The 21,518-nt window shown below is 41.6% G+C and overlaps 2 protein-coding genes across 5 annotated transcripts in view; both read right to left on the bottom strand.

Moving 5' to 3' along the window:
• Positions 1 to 21,518, bottom strand: part of USP45 (ubiquitin specific peptidase 45) — a 224,715-nt gene that overhangs the window by 127,810 nt on the left and 75,387 nt on the right. The gene's annotated exons all lie outside the window — the stretch shown is intronic.
• Positions 1 to 21,518, bottom strand: part of CCNC (cyclin C) — a 116,897-nt gene that overhangs the window by 19,998 nt on the left and 75,381 nt on the right. For 2 of the 4 annotated variants that reach the window (XM_012738820.3, XM_012738819.3), the window contains exon 2: positions 2,895 to 3,027. In XM_012738820.3, the coding sequence (XP_012594274.1) occupies positions 2,895 to 2,926 (32 nt within the window). In that variant the 5' untranslated portion in view covers positions 2,927 to 3,027. Of the gene's footprint in view, positions 1 to 2,735; positions 2,865 to 2,894; positions 3,028 to 21,518 lie in introns of those variants that run through there. The other 2 variants (XM_076003105.1, XM_076003104.1) reach the window with 2 other exon arrangements.

Below are 21,518 nucleotides of genomic sequence, written 5' to 3'. Positions count from 1 at the left end.
AGTGTCACCTTAGTTTTTCCTATAAGCATTATTGTGGCTTTATAAAGAGAACTAGAAAGCTTTCCTTCTTTTTGTGTGGACTAAAACAATTTCAAAGGGAAATCCTTTTAAAAGTTGGAAAGAATTTTCCGATGAAATAATATGGGCTTGGAGTGTTTTTTAAGAAGTTGCTCTCTGGTAATTTTCCTAACTTGTTTTGGCTTTCAAATTTATCACCATGGAAATAATTTATCTCATTCCTAATATTTATTTTTGTATCATCACTTTTTTCTTGATTTAACAAACAGTTGTTTGGTCTACTGTTTTGGTTTTCTCTAAGCATCAGCTCTTATAATTTTTTTTCCCTTTTAATGCATTAGTATCAGTGTTACTTTTAGTAAACCTTTCTGTTTCCTTGGGTTTATTTTACTTTCCTATTTAATATTCTTAAGTAAATTTTTTGAGTTATTTTTATTTTCTGTTATTCAGGATGTTGATTTTCTAATAAATACAGCTTTGGCTATATCCCATATATAGTGATCTCATGTTATTTTCTACATATTAAATAATTTATTGTCAGTTTCTTTTTGATACAATAAAGCATCCACAGTTGGTTTTGTAGTTTTTATTTTTGTAACTTGTTCAGTAATCCATTCAATCAAACAGCAAATATTTAGTGCCCTTCTAGTTCATTTTGTTCAAAGAATGTGTTTAGGTCTACTACATCTTTCTAAAATACACTGTGATTTGCTAATCAGTTTCATTGCCACAGAGTTATTTTACATTTTTAAAAAGATAAATTTCACAAATATTTATTACATGTAAGATTCACTATAATTTTGTGTGCTACTATAAAAAAAATTGCCATGTTGGTTTCAGAGTTAAAGTGTGAAAATGTCCATCTTAGAGGCATGACATACAGCATATTTCCTGTCAATTTTCCTCTTTCACAAATTCACCTAAGACAATGGCCTTTCATAAATTTTTCTTTGTTTTTCCAGAATTATCTTGTCTTTCACACTTGTTACCCTATGCAGATCAGGGACCCCATAATTCACAAAGTAATTAAGTAAGGCAAATTGGCCTCTTCCTCCAGGACAATTTGAATTGGAAAGCAAGGACAGCACCAAAGAAGCACATTTAATTTTATAATAATTTTACACTTGAAAAGTGAAAAACCTGTTTTTATAATGCCATGAGTAAATGAAAGCATAGTGAGAACACTTATTAAAAGGAAAGAAGGATCTTTTTTTATTTAAAGTGAAAAACCAACAATCAACAGCTGTCAATTCTCTCAGCTTCTTTCAAAGTTTATAGGATATCTCTTCTCTGCTACCAAAACTTATTGTAATTTTGTCCAAGCAAATATTTCACCGTGTGAAACAATGCAAAATAAAAATAACATAATCAGTAGTAAAGCTTCTATAACACTTCATCTCCACTGAATCACTTCACAGCAAAAGGAAAACCTATTTTCCTTAATAGGTTTCTCAGCCCATTGTTTCTTTTCTTCCTCGTGTAAAGGGCTAAAAAATGAATGAACAGTAAGAATCGATCCTATTCACAGAATCAAAATTTAAATTAGTTACTAATGCTTTATTTATTTTTGAGACAGAGTCTCACTCTGTTGCCCAGGCTAGAGTGCTGTGACATCAGCCTAGCTCACAGCAACCTCAAACTCCTGGGCTCAAGCGATCCTCCTGCCTCAGCTGCCCAAGTAGCTGGGACTACAGGAATGGGCCACTATGCCAAGTAGCTGGGACTAGAGGAATGGGCCACTATGCCTGGCTAATATATATATATATATATATATATATATATATATATATATATATATACACACACACACACACATACATACACACACACATACATACACACACACACACACACACACACATACATTTTAGTTGTCCAGCTAATTTATTTCTATTTTTTAGTAGAGACGGGGTTTCGCTCTTGCGCAGGCTGGTCTCGAACTCCTGAGCTCTAAAGATCCGCCCACCTCAGCCTCCCAGAGTGCTAGGATTACAGGCGTGAGCCACCACGCCCCGCCACTAATGCTTTCTTAGAATTAAAAATTATTATCCTCTTTATCAAGTCCCGTTCATCTTTCAACTATACAGTGGAAAGCCTAGTTAATGTTCAATTAGCCCCATCACATATCTTCCACCTGCTGAAATGTATTTTGGGTTAAGTGTTTTTAACATTACTCTAGCTATCCCATGGTCACTGACGAAACAAAAACTTATTCATGAAAAAGGTTAAAGAAACAGGCAAACAAATTACTGGAAAATGCACTTTTAAAACAAAATATAAGGCAAGGGCTAAAGAAATGGATACATTTTGAAAGCACCTGCTCTATACCTTATCAACATAAAACTCCATCCAGACATAAAGTAGTGGCAGGAAGCAGTTAGTAGGCAGAAATAAGTCTGACTCCCCTCCTCGGAATAAGATATCCACTCGAGATAAAAGGTGAATGACAAAAGACCACGATGCCCATTCTCTGAAGAAATTCCAGGCAAAAGCAAGCCACAACTGTCCTGAACAGGTAGCCTCACAGTCCTGAAATGAGTCACACTTCCATACCTGTGCCCACTCCATCTCACTCCTCGCGGCCTAGCTAATCCAAGAATCCGAAATTAAACACCTAAGTCTTTCTTCTCCAGAGACTAAATCCCCTTCCCTCACCCTTCCAGCTCACAGATCCTTCCCTCCCCGAAACCGGACCCGGGGGCGTGAAGGAGAGTCACCTCAGAGCAGCTCATCTCGCTTCCGGTAGCCGCCACCTCCCGGGAGTACCGCCGGCGCTCGGGACTGAGGCCGGGATCCAGGCCCATGGGAGTCGCAGGCCCACTACTCACCGCCCCCCCACGAACCGGCCCCAGGTGAGAAGACGGAAGACCACTTACTAGTGGGAGCTCTGCCAAAAGTTCCCTGCCATGGAACACAGCTTGCCCTGATAAAAAAGCACCAGCCGGCGAAGCGGCCCGCGGAGCGACCATAGACCCAGCCCGTCCGGTAACCGCGCTCCCTGATCAAATCAGCTCGGCTCCGCTCCGCGGCAGCGACGGCGAGAGGAAAAGGATGGCACCCTATTCTCCTTGACGCCGGCCGGCAACACTCAACAGTGGAAACCAGTTCCTAAGGACAAAAGTTCCGGCCCGCCCCGCGGTAGCGGAGGAAGCCGGCGGGGCGGCAACGACCTGTGGGCGAGCTGAGATAGGAGACGGGAACTAGTGCTCCCGGAGGCTCGCGGCGGGTGGAAAGCTCTCGCGAGAGCGTGGTGCGGTTCTGGCCTAGAGCTGGTACAGCTCTGTCTTAGGTCCTCAGCACTGGAGTCACTGAGTGGGCGTAACCTAGAGGAAGTGTCCCAGCTAGAGGTTCTATCATTCTGTCTTCCAGGCCTCCCAAAACAGGATGATGGCATTGTAATAATAATAAAACATGAGATATTATGACTTCACTTCTTTTTCCTTGTATTGGAAGGAGAAATGAATGAAGATGACTTTGGCCTCACGGATCTAGTGTTCTTAATTGAGTTCTTACTGGCACCAGGCCCAATGTGTTCTTTTTTATTAATATTATTTCAGGATATTATGGGGGTACAAACATTTTGGTTACATGTTAGGACTTTGCCTCACCCAAGCCAGGATTGGAGGCATGCCCTTTCCTCCACACAATGCTCACCGTGTCCACCAATGTGTTTTTTTTTTTTTATTTTTATTTTTTGAGTCAGTGTCTCTGTTGCCTGGACTAGAGAGCCGGGGCATTAGCCTAGCTCACAGCAACCTCAAACTCCTGGGCTCAAGCAATCCTCCTGCCTCAGCCTCCCGAGCAGCTGAGACTACAGGCATGTGCCACCATGCCCGGCTAATTTATATATATATATATATATATATATATATATATATATATATATATATATATATATATTTTTTTTTTTTTTTTTTTAGTTGGCCAATTAATTTCTTTCTATTTATAGTAGAGTCACGGTCTCCTTGCTCAGGCTGGCTTCGAACTCCTGACCTTGAGCGATCCGCGCCCCCCCCCCCCCCCGCCCCCCGCCTTTCAGAGTGCTAAGATTACAGGCATGAGCCGAGCCAGCCTCAATGTGTTCTTAATGGAATTCTTTGGGAGTGTTAAAGCGCAAACTTTTAGAGCAGCAGTCTTTGCTTGTAATGCTGCAGAACCACTAGTTTTGCAAAATATCGGAAAACATGCACATGTATGTACACATATGTACATGCATGCACATATATGTAACAAAAAGCATACTGCAAAAATACAATAATTTTGCAAGATGAAGTAATGTTTTTGTATTTTCTGTTTCATTATCATTGTAACAATGCATTTATTATAAAACTTCGAAATCTGTTTCTAAATAATTGGACACACCTGAAAGTTGTTCCTAGAAGATCAGTGTTCTGAAGCAGTTTAAGACAGTATTTTTTTCACATTATGGGTAGAGACCAGTTAGGGTGTGGTGAAATTATGCATGATAACCATTTTCCTAAATGTAAAAGAACAAAAAAAATGTCAGAAATAACAAGGATATTATTTTCAAATTTGATCCCGTTATATATGTATGTATATATATAAGGTCAGGATGTTAAGTGCATTTATTTCTACGTGAATTTAACTTTCAGGGAGACTGAGAAATGTAGGAGAGCATGTATTTGATGAATGCTATTGTCTGTTACACTACAGATCACAGTCAAAAATGTTTGAAAAGGCACTAGCTTAAACTCCAGGCCAGGGGCTACTTAACAGAGATTCAGGATTTCTCCAACTCTCTTCGGGTTTTTTTTGTTTTTTTTTTGGCAGCCGGGCATCATCCAGAAGATAAGAATCCTGCAACAAATTAGTATTATTAATGCTTTATTCTATGTGCTACTGTTATACTTTGTTTCTATCACTGAACTAGCCCTTAATTCTGTTTTCTATCTAATTCTGCACTCTTCTGCCCGCAAAACAGTGAACTCCTTTATCTTTGTATCTCCATTAGTTCAGGGCATAACACATAGTAGACATAGAAAATAGGTATGTAAATCTGACTCATATAATTAGGGTATGTGCTTTGATATAACAGAATGGATACAGAATTAGGTTGAAAAGTGGATACTGTATTTAGAATGCAAAAAGAACCACAACAAATTACTAGAGCTGTCAAAATTCAGTTCCTTTCCTTCTGTGAACTCTTTTAGGGAATTTACCAGAAATGCTACATAGAACTTCTTGTATGTGACCTGGTTTCTACTTCCCACCCAGAACACCAAATACTCAGAAGCTCCCAGTGCTCACAGGAACAGTGCAAGTCAGGGGCCTGGAGCTTAGGCTTCTTTAGTTCCAGGGAAAATCATTTCTGTGGCCTGAGTTAAATTGACTTGAACGAAAAACTAACCTCATTTAAGGGTACCTCTGGTGGAATAGAGCAATTTACAAAAGCTGTTAAAATTTCTAGATATCCCAGCTTACCTAGATACAACAAGATGATGAACCATGTAGATTTGCTTCTTATTGCCAATGATTTTTTAAGTGTTTCTTTATCATTTTAGGAGTATTGTTTTTCAGTCCTCACCAGTCACATAATTTAAACTTAATGAAATAATTCAATATTGTCCACTTCAATTTTCAATTTATCTTGTGCTTTTCAAATAGGAATGTATTTAATACATTCTTGATGCCACCATGCATACTCCTGTGACAAGAAAGCATTTATCCTATTTCTTATTACAGTGCTTTCTCCAGCAGCATGAATATCATTTCCTGGAAACTAGGGCCTAGACATTTAGTGGCTTCATCAGGCTCACTTAGCTAGTTAGTGGCAAGAGCAACTAGAATCCAGTTTTCTGATTTACAGTGCAATAAGTTTTTCACCCAACAAGACAGCTTCAATAAAATTTCATGGCTACACTACCATAAACACATTATTTCAAGTTTGTAGTACAAGTTTCTCCTGTCAAACACAATTATTGGAGACCATCTTCTCATTTTTAATTAAATTTTTACTTTAGTTATTTTGCTTTGGTACTAATATTCTTTATTGTGAAAAACATTTTCTTGGGCCGGGCGCGGTGGCTCACGCCTGTAATCCTAGCTCTCTGGGAGGCCGAGGCGGGCGGATTGCTCGAGGTCAGGAGTTCGAAACCAGCCTGAGCAAGAGCGAGACCCCGTCTCTACTATAAATAGAAAGAAATTAATTGGCCAACTAATATATATACAAAAAATTAGCCGGGCATGGTGGCGCATGCCTGTAGTCCCAGCTACTTGGGAGGCTGAGGCAGGAGGATTACTTGAGCCAGGAGTTTGAGGTTGCTGTGAGCTAGGCTGACGCCACAGCACTCACTCTAGCCTAGGCAACAAAGCGAGACTCTGTCTCAAAAAAAAAAAAAAAAAAAAAACATTTTCTTCTCTATCTAGTTACTCCCTGTGTCTCCCTTTATTTCAGTTCCTGAATATCTGTATTTGTTGAGGATGAATAATCCTCTAAATTATGGAAAAGTGTGTTAGTTTTGTGCAGCTAGTAGAGAATATCACAGACTGGGTAATTTATAATTGTCAACCTAGATAGAGAGAGGTTCTCTAAAAGAAAATTATATTTATCCAGTAATAAGACATTGCAATGAGGCTGAACATGGTAGCTCACTCCTGTAATCCTAGCACTCTGGGAGCCCAAGGCAGGAGGAATGCTTGAGGTCAGGAGTTCGAGACCAGCCTAAGCAAGAGTGAGACTCTGTCTCTACTAAAATTAGAAAAATTAGGTGGGCATTGTGTTGTGCTCCTGTAGTCCCAGCTACTCAGAAGGCTGAGGCAAGAGGATCTCTTGAGTCCAGAAGTTTGAGGTTATAGTGAGCTAGATGACACCCTTGTACTCTACCTAGGGCAACAGATTAAGACTCTAATACATAAGTGTATTAGTTAAGAACTCAGGCCCAGCATAGTAGCTCACACCTCTAATCCTAGCACTTTGGGAGGCTGAGGTGGGAGGATTGCATGAGGCTAGGAGTTCAAGACCAGCCTGAGCAAGAGGGAGACCCCTGTCTGTATAAAAAATAGAAAAAAAATTAGCTGGGCATGGTGGTGAAAGCCTGTAGTTCCCAGCTACTAGGGAGGCTGAGGCAGGAGAATCGCTTGAGCTCAGGTGCTGAGGCTGCTGTGAGCTATGACAGCGCCACTGCACTCTAGCCCAGGAGGCAGAGCAAGAATATGTCTCAATAAACAAAACAAAACAAAAGAAAACATGAAAAGCCTCAGTCTTTAAACTCAGTGTTCCCCGACCATTTTTGCACCAGGGCCTGGTTTTGTGAAAGACAATTTTTCCACAAGGAGGTTGGTTTCCTGATGATTCACGTGCATTACATTTATTGTGCAATCAAACCTCTCTGCTAATGATAATCTGTATTTGCAGCCACTTTCCAGTGCTAGCATCACCGCCTCAGCTCCACCTCAGATCATCAAGCATTAGATTCTCATGAGGAGCCGGCAACCTAGATCCCTTGCACATGCAGTTTACAGCAGGGTTTGAGCTCCTGTGAGAATCTAATGCCACTGCTGATCTGACAAGAGGCAGAGCTTATACAGTGATGCTGGCAATGGAGATCGGCTGTAAATATAGATAAAGCTCACCCACTGCTTACCCACTGCTGTGTGGCTCTGTTCCTAATAGGCTGGTACCAGTCTGCAGCCCCAGGGGTTGGGGACCACAGTCTAAACTAGACTAACTGGGTTCAAATAAGAGCTCTGTAACCATTACTAGGTGTCTAATCTACTATGCCGGGCCTGAGTTCCAAAGATGTCTGCATCCTAATCCCTAGAACCTGTGATTATGTCGCATTACGTGGCAAGGGGGAATTAAGGTTGCAGATGGAATTAAGGTTGATAATCAGCTGAATTTAAAATAAAGAGATTATCCTAGATTACCTATGTAGGATCAATGTAGTCATCATACAAGTACTTTAAATATGGAAGGGAGGGAGAAGAGTCATCATCATGAGTTGTGGCAATTCATGTGTCACATCTTCAGGCTCCACTATTAGTTCTCTTGCTATTTCCAACACATCTGCAGTTACTTCCTGCACTGAAGTCTCGAAACCCTCCAAGTCATATATGAGGGTTGAAATTAACTTCTTCCAAATTCCTGTTAATGTTGATATTTTGACCTCTTTCCATGAATTATCAAATGTTCTTAATAATATCTAAAATGGTGAATCCTTTCCAGAAGGTTTTCAATTTGCTTATCCTGGTTCCATCAGAGGAATCACCATCTATGGCAGCTATAGCCTTATGAAATGTATTTCTTTTCTTCTTCTCCTCCTCCTCCTTCTTCTTCTTCTTTTTTTTAGACAGAGTTTACTCTGTTGCCTGGACTAGAGTGGCATGGCATCAGCTTAGCTCACAACAACCTCAATCTCCTGTGCTCAAGCAATCCTCCTGCCTTGGCCTCCCGAGTAGCTGGGACTACAGGCATGTGCCACCATGCCCGGCTAATTTTTTCTATATATTTTTAGTTGGCCAATTAATTTCTTTCTATTTTTAGTATAGGCGGGGTCTCATTCTTGCTCAGGCCGGTCTCAACTTCTGAGCTCAAGTGATCCGCCTGCCTCAGCCCCCAGAGTGCTAGGATTATAGGCGTGAGCCACCACCCAGGCCGTATTTCTTAAATAAGATTTGAAAGTCAAAATTACTCCTTAATCCATGGGCTGCAGAATGGATATTGTGTAAGCAAACATGAAAATAACATTAATCTTGTACATCTCCATGAGAGTTCTTGGTGACCAGATGCATTGTCAATGAGTAGTAATATTTTGAAAGGAATTTTTTTTCTGAGCAGTAGGTCTCAACAGTTGACTTAAAAGATTCAGTAAGCCATGCTATAAACAGATGTATTGATTTATCATCCTAGGCTTTATTGCTCTTTATAGAGCACATAAGCAGAATAGATTTAGCATAATTCTTAAGGGCCCTAGGAAATTTGGAATAGTAAATGAACACTGGCTTCAACTTAAAATCATCAGCTACATTATTCTCTAACAAGGCAGTTAGCCTATCTTTTGAAGTCAGGCATTGACTTATCCTCTCTAGCTAAAAGTCCTAGATGACATTTTCTTCAAATGTAAGGCTGTTTCATCTACTTTGAAAACTCTGTTGTTCAGTGTAGCTATCTTCATTAAAGACCTTAGCTAGATGTTCTTGATAACTTGCTGCAGCTTCTCCATGAGCACTTGCTCCTTTGCCTTGCAGTTTTATGTTATATAGATGGCTTCTTTCCTTAAACCTCATAAACCAACCTCTGCTAGTTTCAAATGTTTCTCCTGTAGATTACTCAATTCTCTCAGCTTTCATAGAATTGAAGAGAGTTAGGGTCTTGCTCTGGATTAGGCTTTGGTTTAAAAAACTATTGTGGCTAGTTTGATCTTCTATCCAGACCACTAAAACTTTCTCCACATCAGCAATAAGGCTGTTTTGCTTTCTTATTAATTGTGTGTTCACTAGAATAGCACATCTAATTTCCTTCAAGAACTTTTCCTTTGCATTCACAGCTTGGCTAACTATGTGGCAAAAGAGGCCTTGCTTTTGGCCAGTTTTGGCTTTTCACATGCCTCCCTTACTAATCTTAATCATTTATAGCTTTTCATTTAAAATGAGAGACATGTGACTCTTCCTTTCACTTGAACACTTAGAGGACATTATAGTGTTATTCATTGGCCTAATTTCCATATCATTGTGTCTTAGGGAATAAAGAGGCCTGAAGAAAGGGAGAGTAATAGGGATGGTCAGTTAGTAGAGTAGTCAGAACACACACTTATCAATTAAGTTTGCCATCTTCTAGGAGTGCAGTTTATGGAGCCTCAAAATAATTACAACAGTAACTCCAAAGATCACTGATCACAGATCACCATAACAGATATAGTAATGATGAAAAAGTTGGAAATATTGTGAGAATTACCAAAATGTGACACAAAGACAAAAAGTGAGCACATGCTGTTGTAAAATCGTGCTGATACTTATATTCAATGCAGGGTTGTCACAAACCTTCAACTCATAAAAAGTGTAATATCTATGTAGCACAATAAAGTGAAGTGCAATAAAATGAGGTATGACTGTAGTATACTAGAGCCAGGAAGTAATGAGGATGAAGTTGTCAGATGTACTTATTTTATTATTCTAATTCCTTTGACTGGCAGTCCTTGATCTTAATTTGTGAGAAGGGAAAAAGGGGCATGATAGCCCTAGCATTTTTTTGGTTTGCTTTTAATCACTGGACTGTCTAAATGTCCCTTTCTCCTTATTCCCTTTTTTCACTTTACTTATTAAGTCTTCATCTTCTTTGGGTCCTCTTCCATGAGACTGAAATGGCGGATCATATTTATACCTAAAAGACAGACCTTCCTCCCTAGGCAAAGACAAACTATACTAAATACCATAAGAAAGTAAGTAATATGTCTGTAGAACACACAGCTGACCACTGTGGGAGATCCCTCCAATCATGTCTTACCATCTCTCTCATCCTTTTTTTTTTTTTTTTTGAGATGAGAGTCTTGGATGTTGCCCAGGCTGGTCTTGAACTCCCGAGCTCAACCTATTCTCCCCCCTCAGTTTCCAGAGTAGCTGTGACTACAGGCACATGTCACCACACCTTTTCTTGTCCTTTTTGAGATAGCCAATAGGAAAGTGGCTCATAGGTACTATCTCTTCTACAGTTCCTCTTGACAACCTTATTCTTCTGTTGTTCACTTAACCAACTGGAAATGAAACCACCCTTTATAAATTAGGGGTAAAAAGGGGTACAAGGGGAGAACTGTGGTAAGGGCCTGAAACTCTGCAAAGGCACAGGCATAGCTAAAAATAATGACAATGACCAGCCACTGTCCCCTTGTTTGCGTTTCTATAATTGCTACTCAGGAGTCACATAGCTAATGGTGATATTCTTTTTTTTTCTTTTTTATTTCAGCATATTATGGGGGTACAAATGTTTAGGTTACGTCTATTCGTCTTGCCCCACCCAAGTCAGAACTTCAAGCGTGTCCATCCCCCAGACGGTGCACATTGCACTCATTATGTGTGTATATACCCATCCCCTTCTCCCCCTCCCATCTGCCGGCCCCCCAAAGAATGTTATTGCTATATTTGCACTTCAGTTTTCACGTAAATGACATCACCCTTGTGAAGCCTAACGCTAGTTTTTGAGATCTCTTCCAGGCCCTGCATTCCGATGGAATGGATGACCCACCCAGAACAGTGGCCCATACCGAGGAACTGACTCAGCTGGTATTACACCCTCCACCCAAGAACCCATTTGGCAAAGAAGACAATTTTCTATAGTTCTAAGAACCCAGCCAAATACTAGATCCAATTGCTTAGACTTTTGCCGCCAAACTGTCTTTAAAAATCTTTTCTCCCAAATTTTTGGGGAGATGGATTTGAGAAATTCCTCCCATCTCTTCGTATGGCACCTGTGGTATTAAACCCTTTCTCTGCTGTAACACCTGCTGTCTCAGCGTGTAAGCTTCCTTTTAAGCAGCGGGCAATGAACCTGGTTGGGCGGTAACAGAATGTAAGCTTCATGAGGCCCAAGGCTTTGTCTACGTCATTCACAGCTGTATCAGTGCCCGGGACAGAGTGGGTTTTCAACAATACCTTTTAGTGAAATAGCCAATATTTTAACGTATGATCCTGTGTGCCAGGTATCGCTCTAAGAACTGAGGATAAGAAAGTAATTACACTGCGCTTCCTTTGGAGACAGATGCTAGCAGCTGAAGAATCCAAACCTACGCGCTAAGTGTTCTGCCTAACGGAGGGAACTCCAGGCTGAGACCAGTGCTAGGCGGGCGCTGGGTGGCGTGCGTGTCTGCAAAGTCTGGCTTGGACGGCTCTGCTCCCCCGGCTCCAGCTGCGCAAGCGGATCTGCAGCGCCAGCGAAAGACCCAGGAGCTGCTCAGACGCCAGAAGATTTTTCCTGCGGACGCGCCCCAGGCATTCTGCCCTGGCTCGCAGCTGCCTCCCAGTGTTCCGGGTTCGGCGCACACACCTGTCTACCGCGCCCGCCCAGCAGCAGCTCAGGCCTGTGGGACTCCGGGGAGCGAGGAGACCCCTGCCCGGGGCTGGGGACCAGAGTTTCAGCAATGCCTCAAAAAGAAACCCAAATTCTTCCCCTCGGAGTCGCTGCTTCCCTACGACATCACCCTCCCCGCTCTGCAGTTGGGGCGTGGACACGGGTTGGAAGCCTGAGGATGTGCGTAGAGTGCAGCTTCGAGGGCGAATGCGGCGCTTCTCGGTTGTGCGCTTCTTCCCCTGCGTGCCGGCGCCGGGTGCCGGAGGGTCCTCCGCAAGGTGCTTTCACCTCGGCCGGCCCGGCAGCGTCGAATCGCAGCTCTGGGGCTTCTCCTCCAACCTCAGGTTGAGCTGGATGGAGCTAGAAAAGCCCGCGGTGTCCACAGACCAGACTCAAGGCGGGGCGGAGTGGGGGAATAAGAGAAGCTTGAAATTCCTCTGGTACCGTAAACCCTAAACAGCTGCGAGAGCCGGCGGGGGCCGAGGCAGGAGCAGGGAAGCACGGCTGCCACAGAGGGGCTGCGGGTGGGCCAGGCCGAGGGAGCAGCCCAGCAGCAACAGCAGCGAGTGGGCAGGCGTCCCCTCCTCCGAGGGCCAGCCGTTGCGGGTCTGCCCCGCCTCGCGCGCCCGCCTGCCCGGGGAACGTAGAAACCACCTTTTGCTTCAGCAAAGAGCTCTAAAGTCGGATTACCTGTGTCTGGCACCCCCAAACATGGACTGCCTTGCCATAGTTGTGTGGCGAATTCGGGGGCGGAGGTGCGAAGGGAGGATTAGAAGAGAAAGAGTTAATCTCCCAAGAGGAATATTGCATCTGTACCCTTCTGTCACTTGTGTTTTATATTAGGCTAATGTTAGACTTCACTAGATATTTCAACTGACAATTTCAACATTTTCACCTACAAAATTTTCTAAAAGAAAAAAATTTTCTTTTTGATATGCATGCTTTCCTGTATATTCTTCATAATACGCATAATCATATGGGACATAGGAAACCAATCACTACCCTTTACAATCACAGTCATCAATTTTTGTATTTTTCCTTAGGATATGAATACTTTTTTGACTACAGGTTTAGTTCAACTGTAATTGTAACTCTTTGACTAAGTAGCATTGATTTTACATATTCAAACCTTTTTTTAAAAAAGAAGTAAACAGTAATTATAATCAAAATCACCCTGAAGGACTCCTTGTTTACTTCAAGGCAGCGATTAACATACCCCAAACCCTCGACATTAGTCCATTTTCTCCAGAATATCAAAAACTGGGATTGACTCCGGCACTGGCAGTGCACGTAAGTTAGACAACGTTTTCCTGTGCATGACCGTGCCTTTCTTTGTCAAGATCACCAGACTTTACAGTCCTTTTGAGAACTGTTGTAGCAGTTACCTTGCAGTGTTCTTGAAAACCCGGGGGAAGATCATATCTGGAGGGCCTGGGAGGGGCTAGAATGATGCTTGTCACGCACGAGCAGAGCTGCCCCATACGCGTTCGAGGAAGGCACGTTTGACGCGTGAATTAATGAAGAAAAGCGAGCTCACGCCATGTACGCATAACAAAGTCTTACAAATGTGAGCGCCTTTTTCTCTTTTGTTATCATTTATGTCTTTATCCTCAGTAAAAGACATTTGATGAATTATTTTAAAAGCCTTCGTGCCTTAGGAGTCCGATGCCAGCCTGGTACAGTCATGGCGAGCTGGCAGTCTAGCTGGATTTTTGCGCCTTCCTCCAGCTGTGAGAGCCACTGGACCCCAAGGCACCGCGCACTGCGCATTGCCCTCTGCAAGTAAGCAGCGCTCCCCGGAGCAGAGTGCGGAGCGTGAGTGCGGGGCGATGGTGGCAGGCAGGGGTCCGAGGCCAGCGATGCGGCCACCTAGCTCCGCCTGCCATCTGGTCCCGAAACCCGGTCGGAGGCGCGCGACTACTTGCACTTCAGTGCGCGGTTCTGTGGCGGTACGCAGCTTTCCATGAACGCTACGCCCTACCGCCACCGCGACCGAAGCCAATCCTCAAGAAGGCGCAAATGCGGCGGGAGGCTTTGGCAAAGACTTCCACAGGGACGAAACAAACTTCCGGCGCGGAGCTGGGGCTCTGTGGGGCCCCCGGAGTGAGGAGACTGGAGGGAGACTTTCCTTTCTGTCCCTGCAGGAAAACAGCCTGACCTGTTGGCGTGTCCGACCCCAAGAAGAAAGGAGAGGAACCCGGCGCCGTGTCTTTACCAAGCCTGCAAGGAGGCCAGGGCTCTTCTTCCCGGAGCGCAGAGCAGAGATAGGGACAGAGGCCAGGCCTCGCGCTTGTCTGCACCTGAGCTCGGTTGTCCCGAGGAGACTTTTGGGCTTCTCGGGGCGTAAGCTCGGTGCCGCCCTAGCCCCAGCCCAGGGATTGAGACGTCCCTCTTCCGCTGCAGGGGACCCGGGCCGGCCAGGCCAGCAGAGATCCGAAGCGCTCCTCTCTCCCTCTGCGCTTCCTCAGCGTCTGCGTTTCTGCCCACGCCGGAGGTCAGACAATTTCACCAGGTGGATGAAGACCTAGATAGGGAAACTGATGGAGCCTCACACTTCATTCCTTTCCTAACGTCTGTGTTCGTCAAAGGGTGCTCTGTGTGGAGCTTTCTGAACTTGACCATCACTCTGAGGGAATGAAGTCAAATCTTATTCCCTGAGCAATAATTTCTTGTCAGAGATGACCCACTTAATCATTGTGAAAACCCACTAATTGTATTGCTCCAGAAAGAGAAATCTTTTTGAGATCCCAGCGTTCACTGTAACATTTAGTGTCTCAAGAACGTAGAATCAATTGTTCAAATTTATTTTCTGAAAAGGAGGTAAGGTTATAATGTTACTAGTTGCTAACCAGTTTTTAAAAAGATCAAAAAATGCTGCAAGGTAAATTAATTGCAAGCACAGGAAACAAAACATTAGTTAGGAAAACTACTTAAAACACTTACTGGAAACTGGTCCTATCCTAGCAATTTATCCTCTCCTAGCAATTTCTCCTCCCTATTTCAATCCCCATTGTGCAAGAGAAAGAAGCAAAGCAAAATACCCACTTCTCATATTTAAGTTACAGAAACTGTTGTTGAATTATTCAAATAAACATCCAACATTTCTTTAGTCTTTGATGTGGAGGTCTAATTGCCTAGGCTTAAAAAGTTGGGCAGAAGTGTTCCTCATGACAGGACTTTTCAATAATCAAAGTACTGGCTCTTTTTAATTCATATATTCAAGCTTAAGCTTTCTTGATCTCCTTCAATGAAACAATTCTGCTAAGCAAGGTAAAAAATACTGCCTAATTCAGAATGTGATTAGGAAAAAATAAGTTTATGATTCTGAGAGCAAAGGTCTTCTTTCCTTTTCACACTAGTACCATTTTTACACAAATATCTTGTTTTAAGATGAAATCAGCTTGCCAGATCTAAATATTTTTAGTCTTAAATTGATTTGGTAATATGAAAAAAAACATACTCTTGATTTGAACTTTCATGTTCATTGCCTTCCTGCCAATAATGAAGACCCAGGATTTAGAGCTTTGAATAAATCATAATCATCCTTAGTTCACAAATTCTTTCCAACTTGGAAGAGGGTGTAATTTTCTTTCTAGGTCAAAACAAGATTTAGTTTTCTTTTCCATATGTTATTTCCCCGGCCTTCCATTCTAGTAACAGGAAGGCTTGAAAACTATGCTATATAGATAGCATGACAAGAAGTAGGAATAGTTTCAATGGTCAACACATACTGACTTTACTTTATTTTCCTTGTAATATTCTGTGGAGTCTAGTAAATCCTGCACTGTTGTGATCTTCAGTGTCTAAAAGAATAAAAATTAGAATTTTGACAGCAATGCTATCCAGTATTAAAATGATATCAATAATTTTAAAAATTGCTTCATTAGATATTTAGGTGATTTAGCATTGGCTAAATAACTATGGTTACTTAAAATGGAGTAAAATGCAAGAAGATGTAGGCTGCAACTTTAGTCTTCTCATCATTAAATAAACATTTTCTTACTTTTTATAACCCTTTAAATATTTCTGTTGCTCTCAAGTGAAACATTTAAATTGTTTTGCATTTAAACACACCACAATCTTGGGGTTTACCCATAAGTTATTTCCACCAAGGATATTATTAGAAATAACCTGCCCTGAATTTATAACTGCAAAATGACTTTGTTGGGGGTTTCCCCAATGTTTTTGGTATAATTTATTTGTTACAACATGAGAGAAAATACTTCTGTTTTGTTGGACCACAGGCCATAAAATATTGAGGCCAAGAAAGCTCAGACCTGACTAGACTACAGAAATAAAGAGGGGAACAGAAGAACCTATATCTTTCAGATGTTCACCTGCCCCCCATCAGTAGGTATTTGATAAAAATACCTTGGAATTTGTTTTAATTGTGCAACCCAAAAGAATCCTATTATTCCATTTAACTTATATCCTCCTTATATGTATTTGGATTTTTAATAAACATCTGAAGGTTCAGAACTAAAGCCTCTAGATGTCCCATTGGTTCTGAGATACTTGGTTCCATGAGTTGCAATACAAATGGAATTGCTTAGTGACTAGGATATGGTGGTTTTGGGTAGGGCTGTGCTAAAGGGTGGGCATTCAGCCAGGCTTGGGAGGAAAAAAAAATAATGGTTGCCTAAAGGAGGTTATCAATTCAAATTAGACTATATTATTTTGGTTTCAGTCTCCATAATCAAAAGCTTTTTAGACACATGCATCTAAAAGCTCTTTTAGATCCTGATTGGCCTAAATTGACCCGGGTCCCAGGGCTGCTTGTACAGGAGAGCGGGTGGGTGTGCTGTGTATGGTACCTACAGAGAAGCTCTCCTGACTGCAGCAGAGTGTTGAGGACACAGTCAATTCCTTTGACTCTTAAGAGGAAACATGAGAGGACCAGGATGAAAGGAGACATTGGTGCTTCTCTTACCTTCTCCCTTTTTAACTACACTAAAGGAAGTATGGTGAGGTAGAAAGGGTAAGCTACATCTTTCACCAGTTACATGGCTTTGGGTAAGTGTGCTAACCTTTCTTTTTTTGTTTTTCTCTTTGTTCTTGTTCTTGTGGGGGTTTTTTTGTTTGTTTGTTTGGTTGGTTTTTTTTGAAATAGGGTCTTGGCTGGAGCACAGTGGCTCACTGCAGTCTTGAACTCCTGGCCTCAGCCTCCCTAGTAGCTGGGATTACAGGTGTGAGCCACTGTGCCTCGCTAAATAGGGCACCTTTCTATGTTTCTAAGTTTCCTCTTAAAAAAAGAAGAGAGTTGGACTAGATGATTGTTAAGGCCTTCTGGGTTTTGTGATTTGATGAGAGGTGAGCAGGGATAGTTTTAGGGATTGAATTGTTGAGCTTGTCTCCCAATATTTCAGAATTTCCAGGAATATGTTGTTACCAACCATTCTGATTTAACTCTCAATTATATAAGCCTGCTGTAATACCTACCAACCTTTAAAAACTCTGCAATCCCATATCTCCTTTCAGTTACCACCCTATTTCTTTGATTCCCTGTATAGAAAAAAGCTCATTTAAAAAGTAACCTATAGTCATTAGTCCTACTTCCTTTTCTTTCATTCTCTTTTGAAGTCACTCCTATCAGATTTTTATGCCCATAACTCCAATGAAAACTTCTCCTGCCAGTGAAACATTGACCACCACATTGCCGTATCTAATGATCAGCAATCTAAATCCTCATCTTACAAGACCTTTCATCAGCATTGGACAGAGATCATCATTCCCTCTTTCTAGAAACTTCACTTGACTTCCAGGACACTACTCCTTTAATTCTCCTTCTACTTCACTGGTTGTTCCTTCTATCTTCTTTGCTGATTCCTCTGTACCTCTCTGACTTCCAAAAGTTGAGGTGCTCCAGGTGTCAGTTCTTGGATTTTTCATCTCCACATACACTCATTCTTTTATTGATCTCATCCATTATCATGGTTTTAAATACATACCACATACTGATGATCTTCCACTTTATATCTCTAGCCTGATTGTTCCACTGAAATATTAACTTGTACATTCTGACTTCTACCTACTTCTCCAATTGAATATCTGATTTTCATCTCAAATTTAATATGAACTCTTGCTTTCCTCCCCACATGTGCTGCTACTTCAGTCTTAGTAAATGACATCTTTTCATCTTAGTAAATGACAAAACCCTATCTAACAATTTGCTCATGCCAAAAACCTAGGAATCATCCTTGATTTACATCCCAACCTAAGCCATCAGGAAATCTTGGTGGCTCTGCTTTAGAAACTTCTCCTCCTCACCACCATCACCACCATCTTGGCCCGAGCCACCATCATGTCTTTCTTGGATATTGATCTCTTAATTAATCTCTGCTTCTGCCTTTGTTACCCTTTAGCTTATTGTCCATACTTTATCTAGGGTGATCCTTCTAAAGTAAAATTATAATCATGTCTCATCCCTGTTCAAAGCCCTATAATGATTCCACTTATAACCAGGGTAAAATCTGCAGTGCTTAACATGATTCAAAAGACCCTCCATAAATAGACCCCATTATTTTCTCTCTAACATAATCTTCTACCATTTTTCCCTTCACACACTCTGTTCCAGTCACACTGGCCTCCTTGGTAAACCTTGAATCTACTACATACACTTTACACCTCCTCAAACATCTTACTTGGCTTTCTCCCTCACTGCCTTTGAGTCTCAAACATCGCAAATCAGAGAGACCTTTCTTAACCATCCCATATAAAAATACCACCTTCCTCCATAGTCTCTCAGCATTTACCTTGCTTTATTCTTTTTCATAGCACTTATCACTTGAGATATTGTTTATTTATCTAAAGGTATAAACTTCTCTAAGGTTGGTTAATTCAATGACTCAGAATGACTCAATGACATGTCTCTGGCCTCTTTTGCATGTGGGTTTCTGCCTTTAGGTTTGTTGCTTCATGATTGATTGCTGCTATTCTAGGAATCTGATCTTCACATAACATTCCAAGACAGAAATAATGGGGACTGTTTCCTTTTGAACACTTCCTTTTAAGAGGAGGGAAAACTTTCCTCACATCCCTTCAAAAAACTTGCTCTCCTGTTTTTTTGGCCAGAATTGTTTCACATGCCTGTTCCTAAACCAATCACTAATGAGAGGAAAGAAACTACCATGATTGACTTAAGTTAATCAGGATTCATCTCTTAGGGTTTGGAGGACTTGGTGTTCCCTAAATCACTTGACCACTTTATAAACAAACAAAATCAGGGTTCAGGGTTCTGCTAGCAAGAAAGAAGCAGAAGCTAGGCATGGTGGTGCATGCCTATAGCTCCAACTCCTCAGGAGGTTGAGGCAGGAGGATCACTTGAGCCCAAGAATTTGAATGCAGCCTGGGAAACACAGTGAGACAGAGAGAGAGAGAGAGAGAGAGAGAGAGAGAGAGAGAGAGAGAGAGAGAGAGAGAGAGAGAGAGAAGAAGAAGAAGAAGAAGAAGAAGAAGAAGAAGAAGAAGAAGAAGAAGAAGAAGAAGGAGAAGGAGAAGGAGAAGGAGAAGGAGAAGGAGAAGGAGAAGAAGAAAGAGGAGGAGGAGGAAGAGGGAGGGAGGGAAGAAGGAAGGAAGGAAGGAAGGAAGGAAGGAAGGAAGGAAGGAAGGAAGGAAGGAAGGAGAGGAGGAAGAAAGAAAGAAAGAAAGAAAGAAAGAAAGAAAGAAAGAAAGAAAGAAAGAAAGAAAGAAAGAAGAAAGAAAGAAAGAAAGAAAGAAAGAAAGAAAGAAAGAAAGAAAGAAAGAAAGAAGAGGGGATGATGGCTGTTGGGTGGATATCTTCCATACTTGTGATCAATGACAACTGCCACTTTGTTGGCCATCACTTGTCTAAATAGTTTGCCTTCTCACAGTCCTAGGCAGTGATCATTTGAATCAAGGCACTCTCCCCCATTTATCTCTGTTGTATTTAATTGTATTTATTTATAGGATCCATGTGGTCTTTTAAAAGGACTAGATCAATCTTCTTCACATAGCAATCAATAGCATATTAAAAGGGCCTGCCTCAAATGTGCAAATACTGAAGCTTCTGCTAGTGTCAAATTTGCTGATGTCCCATTGACCAGAGCAAGTCATATGGCAAAGCCTGGAATCATTGTGAGAGAAGACTATAAGAAAGCATGAATACCAGGAGGTTTGATTCACTGGTGTTGATTATGTAACAGTTTAGCACAGAAGATTAACTACTGAAGAGAGAGAGAAAAACAATCACTGGAAAAATTGTGTGACAATCAAAAGAGCCATTCTTTTTTTTTTTTTTAAGATTATTATCTGTTTTTATATACTATTGTATTTCTTGAACTTAGAACAATGCCTGACACACAGTGGACACTCAAAAAATATTTGTTAAATGAGGCTCCAGAGGCCTTAACACAAACATAACAAATGGGTTGCCACCCCTCTACGAAGTAAGGACCCAGTTAAAATGTAAACATGAGAAAGACAGACAGCAAGAGGATTTGGTGACTGAGTCATCTCCAGACTTTATGTTAGTGATTTTTCTCCTTCTGGTCCTCAGTTTCTACATTTGTAAAGTGGGATTCCTGAAGGAACTCCAAGGCCTTTTGCACCTTATATTATCTATTTCTGCATAAACAAATTACCTTAAAACTTAGCAGATGAAAACGGCAAACATTATCTCACTGTTTCTGTGGGTCAGGAATCCAGGTGTGGCTTACTGGATCCCTCTGGACCACGGTCTTTCATGGAATTGCAACCAAGGTGTCTGCTGGGGATGCAGCCTCATCTGAAGGCTTGATTGGAAGGGATCTGCTTCCAAGCTCACTCACATGGTTTTGGGAGTCTTCAGTTCTTGCAGCAGGACTGCTCACAACATGACAGCTTGCTTCCCTCAGCATGAGTTATCCCAAGTATCAGTTTTGCTACCCACCCAACTTCCTAGCACACTTTGTGCACCCTCCTATGTGGCTGCTGCTCTTGCTGGCCAGCCACCTGCACTCTACTGTGCCAAACTCATGCCACTTGGCACCATCTACACTGCCATTCTGAGCAAGCCACTGTCATGTTTGAGTCGCTCTTCAGCTACTATGGTCAGTCAAAAGAGCCATTCTTTTTGGGAATATTATACAACTTCTCTAAGCTGTGACTGAGTGAAATATAAAAATGAGAGTATCAAGTCTGCAGAATAAAACTTGTGCTATGCATGAATGGTTTAACATCTTTTATTAAACAGCTACTAAAATATAATTAAACCTAAGAGTTAATTTACAATGTCTAGAATTTAGACCAGAAACCATGCTATTGTTTTGACTGTGTTTCCCAAAATTTGTGTGTTGGAAACTTAAACCCCAGTGCAACAGTTTTGGCAGGTAGGGCCTAACAAGAGGCGATACACCATGAAGGCTATCACCATGTTGTTATTGTTATCATGAGAGTGGGCTTGTTATAAAAGCGAGTTCTGCCTTCCTTTTCTTTCTTGCTCTCTCATGAGTACTCTTGCCTTCTCTACGTTGCCTTCTCTCCA

This window comes from Microcebus murinus, chromosome 5, assembly GCF_040939455.1.
Source record: "Microcebus murinus isolate Inina chromosome 5, M.murinus_Inina_mat1.0, whole genome shotgun sequence".
Classification (NCBI taxonomy): domain Eukaryota; kingdom Metazoa; phylum Chordata; class Mammalia; order Primates; family Cheirogaleidae; genus Microcebus; species Microcebus murinus.
Note: the sequence above shows the minus strand (reverse complement) of the source record. Positions and strands in the feature narration are given on the sequence as shown.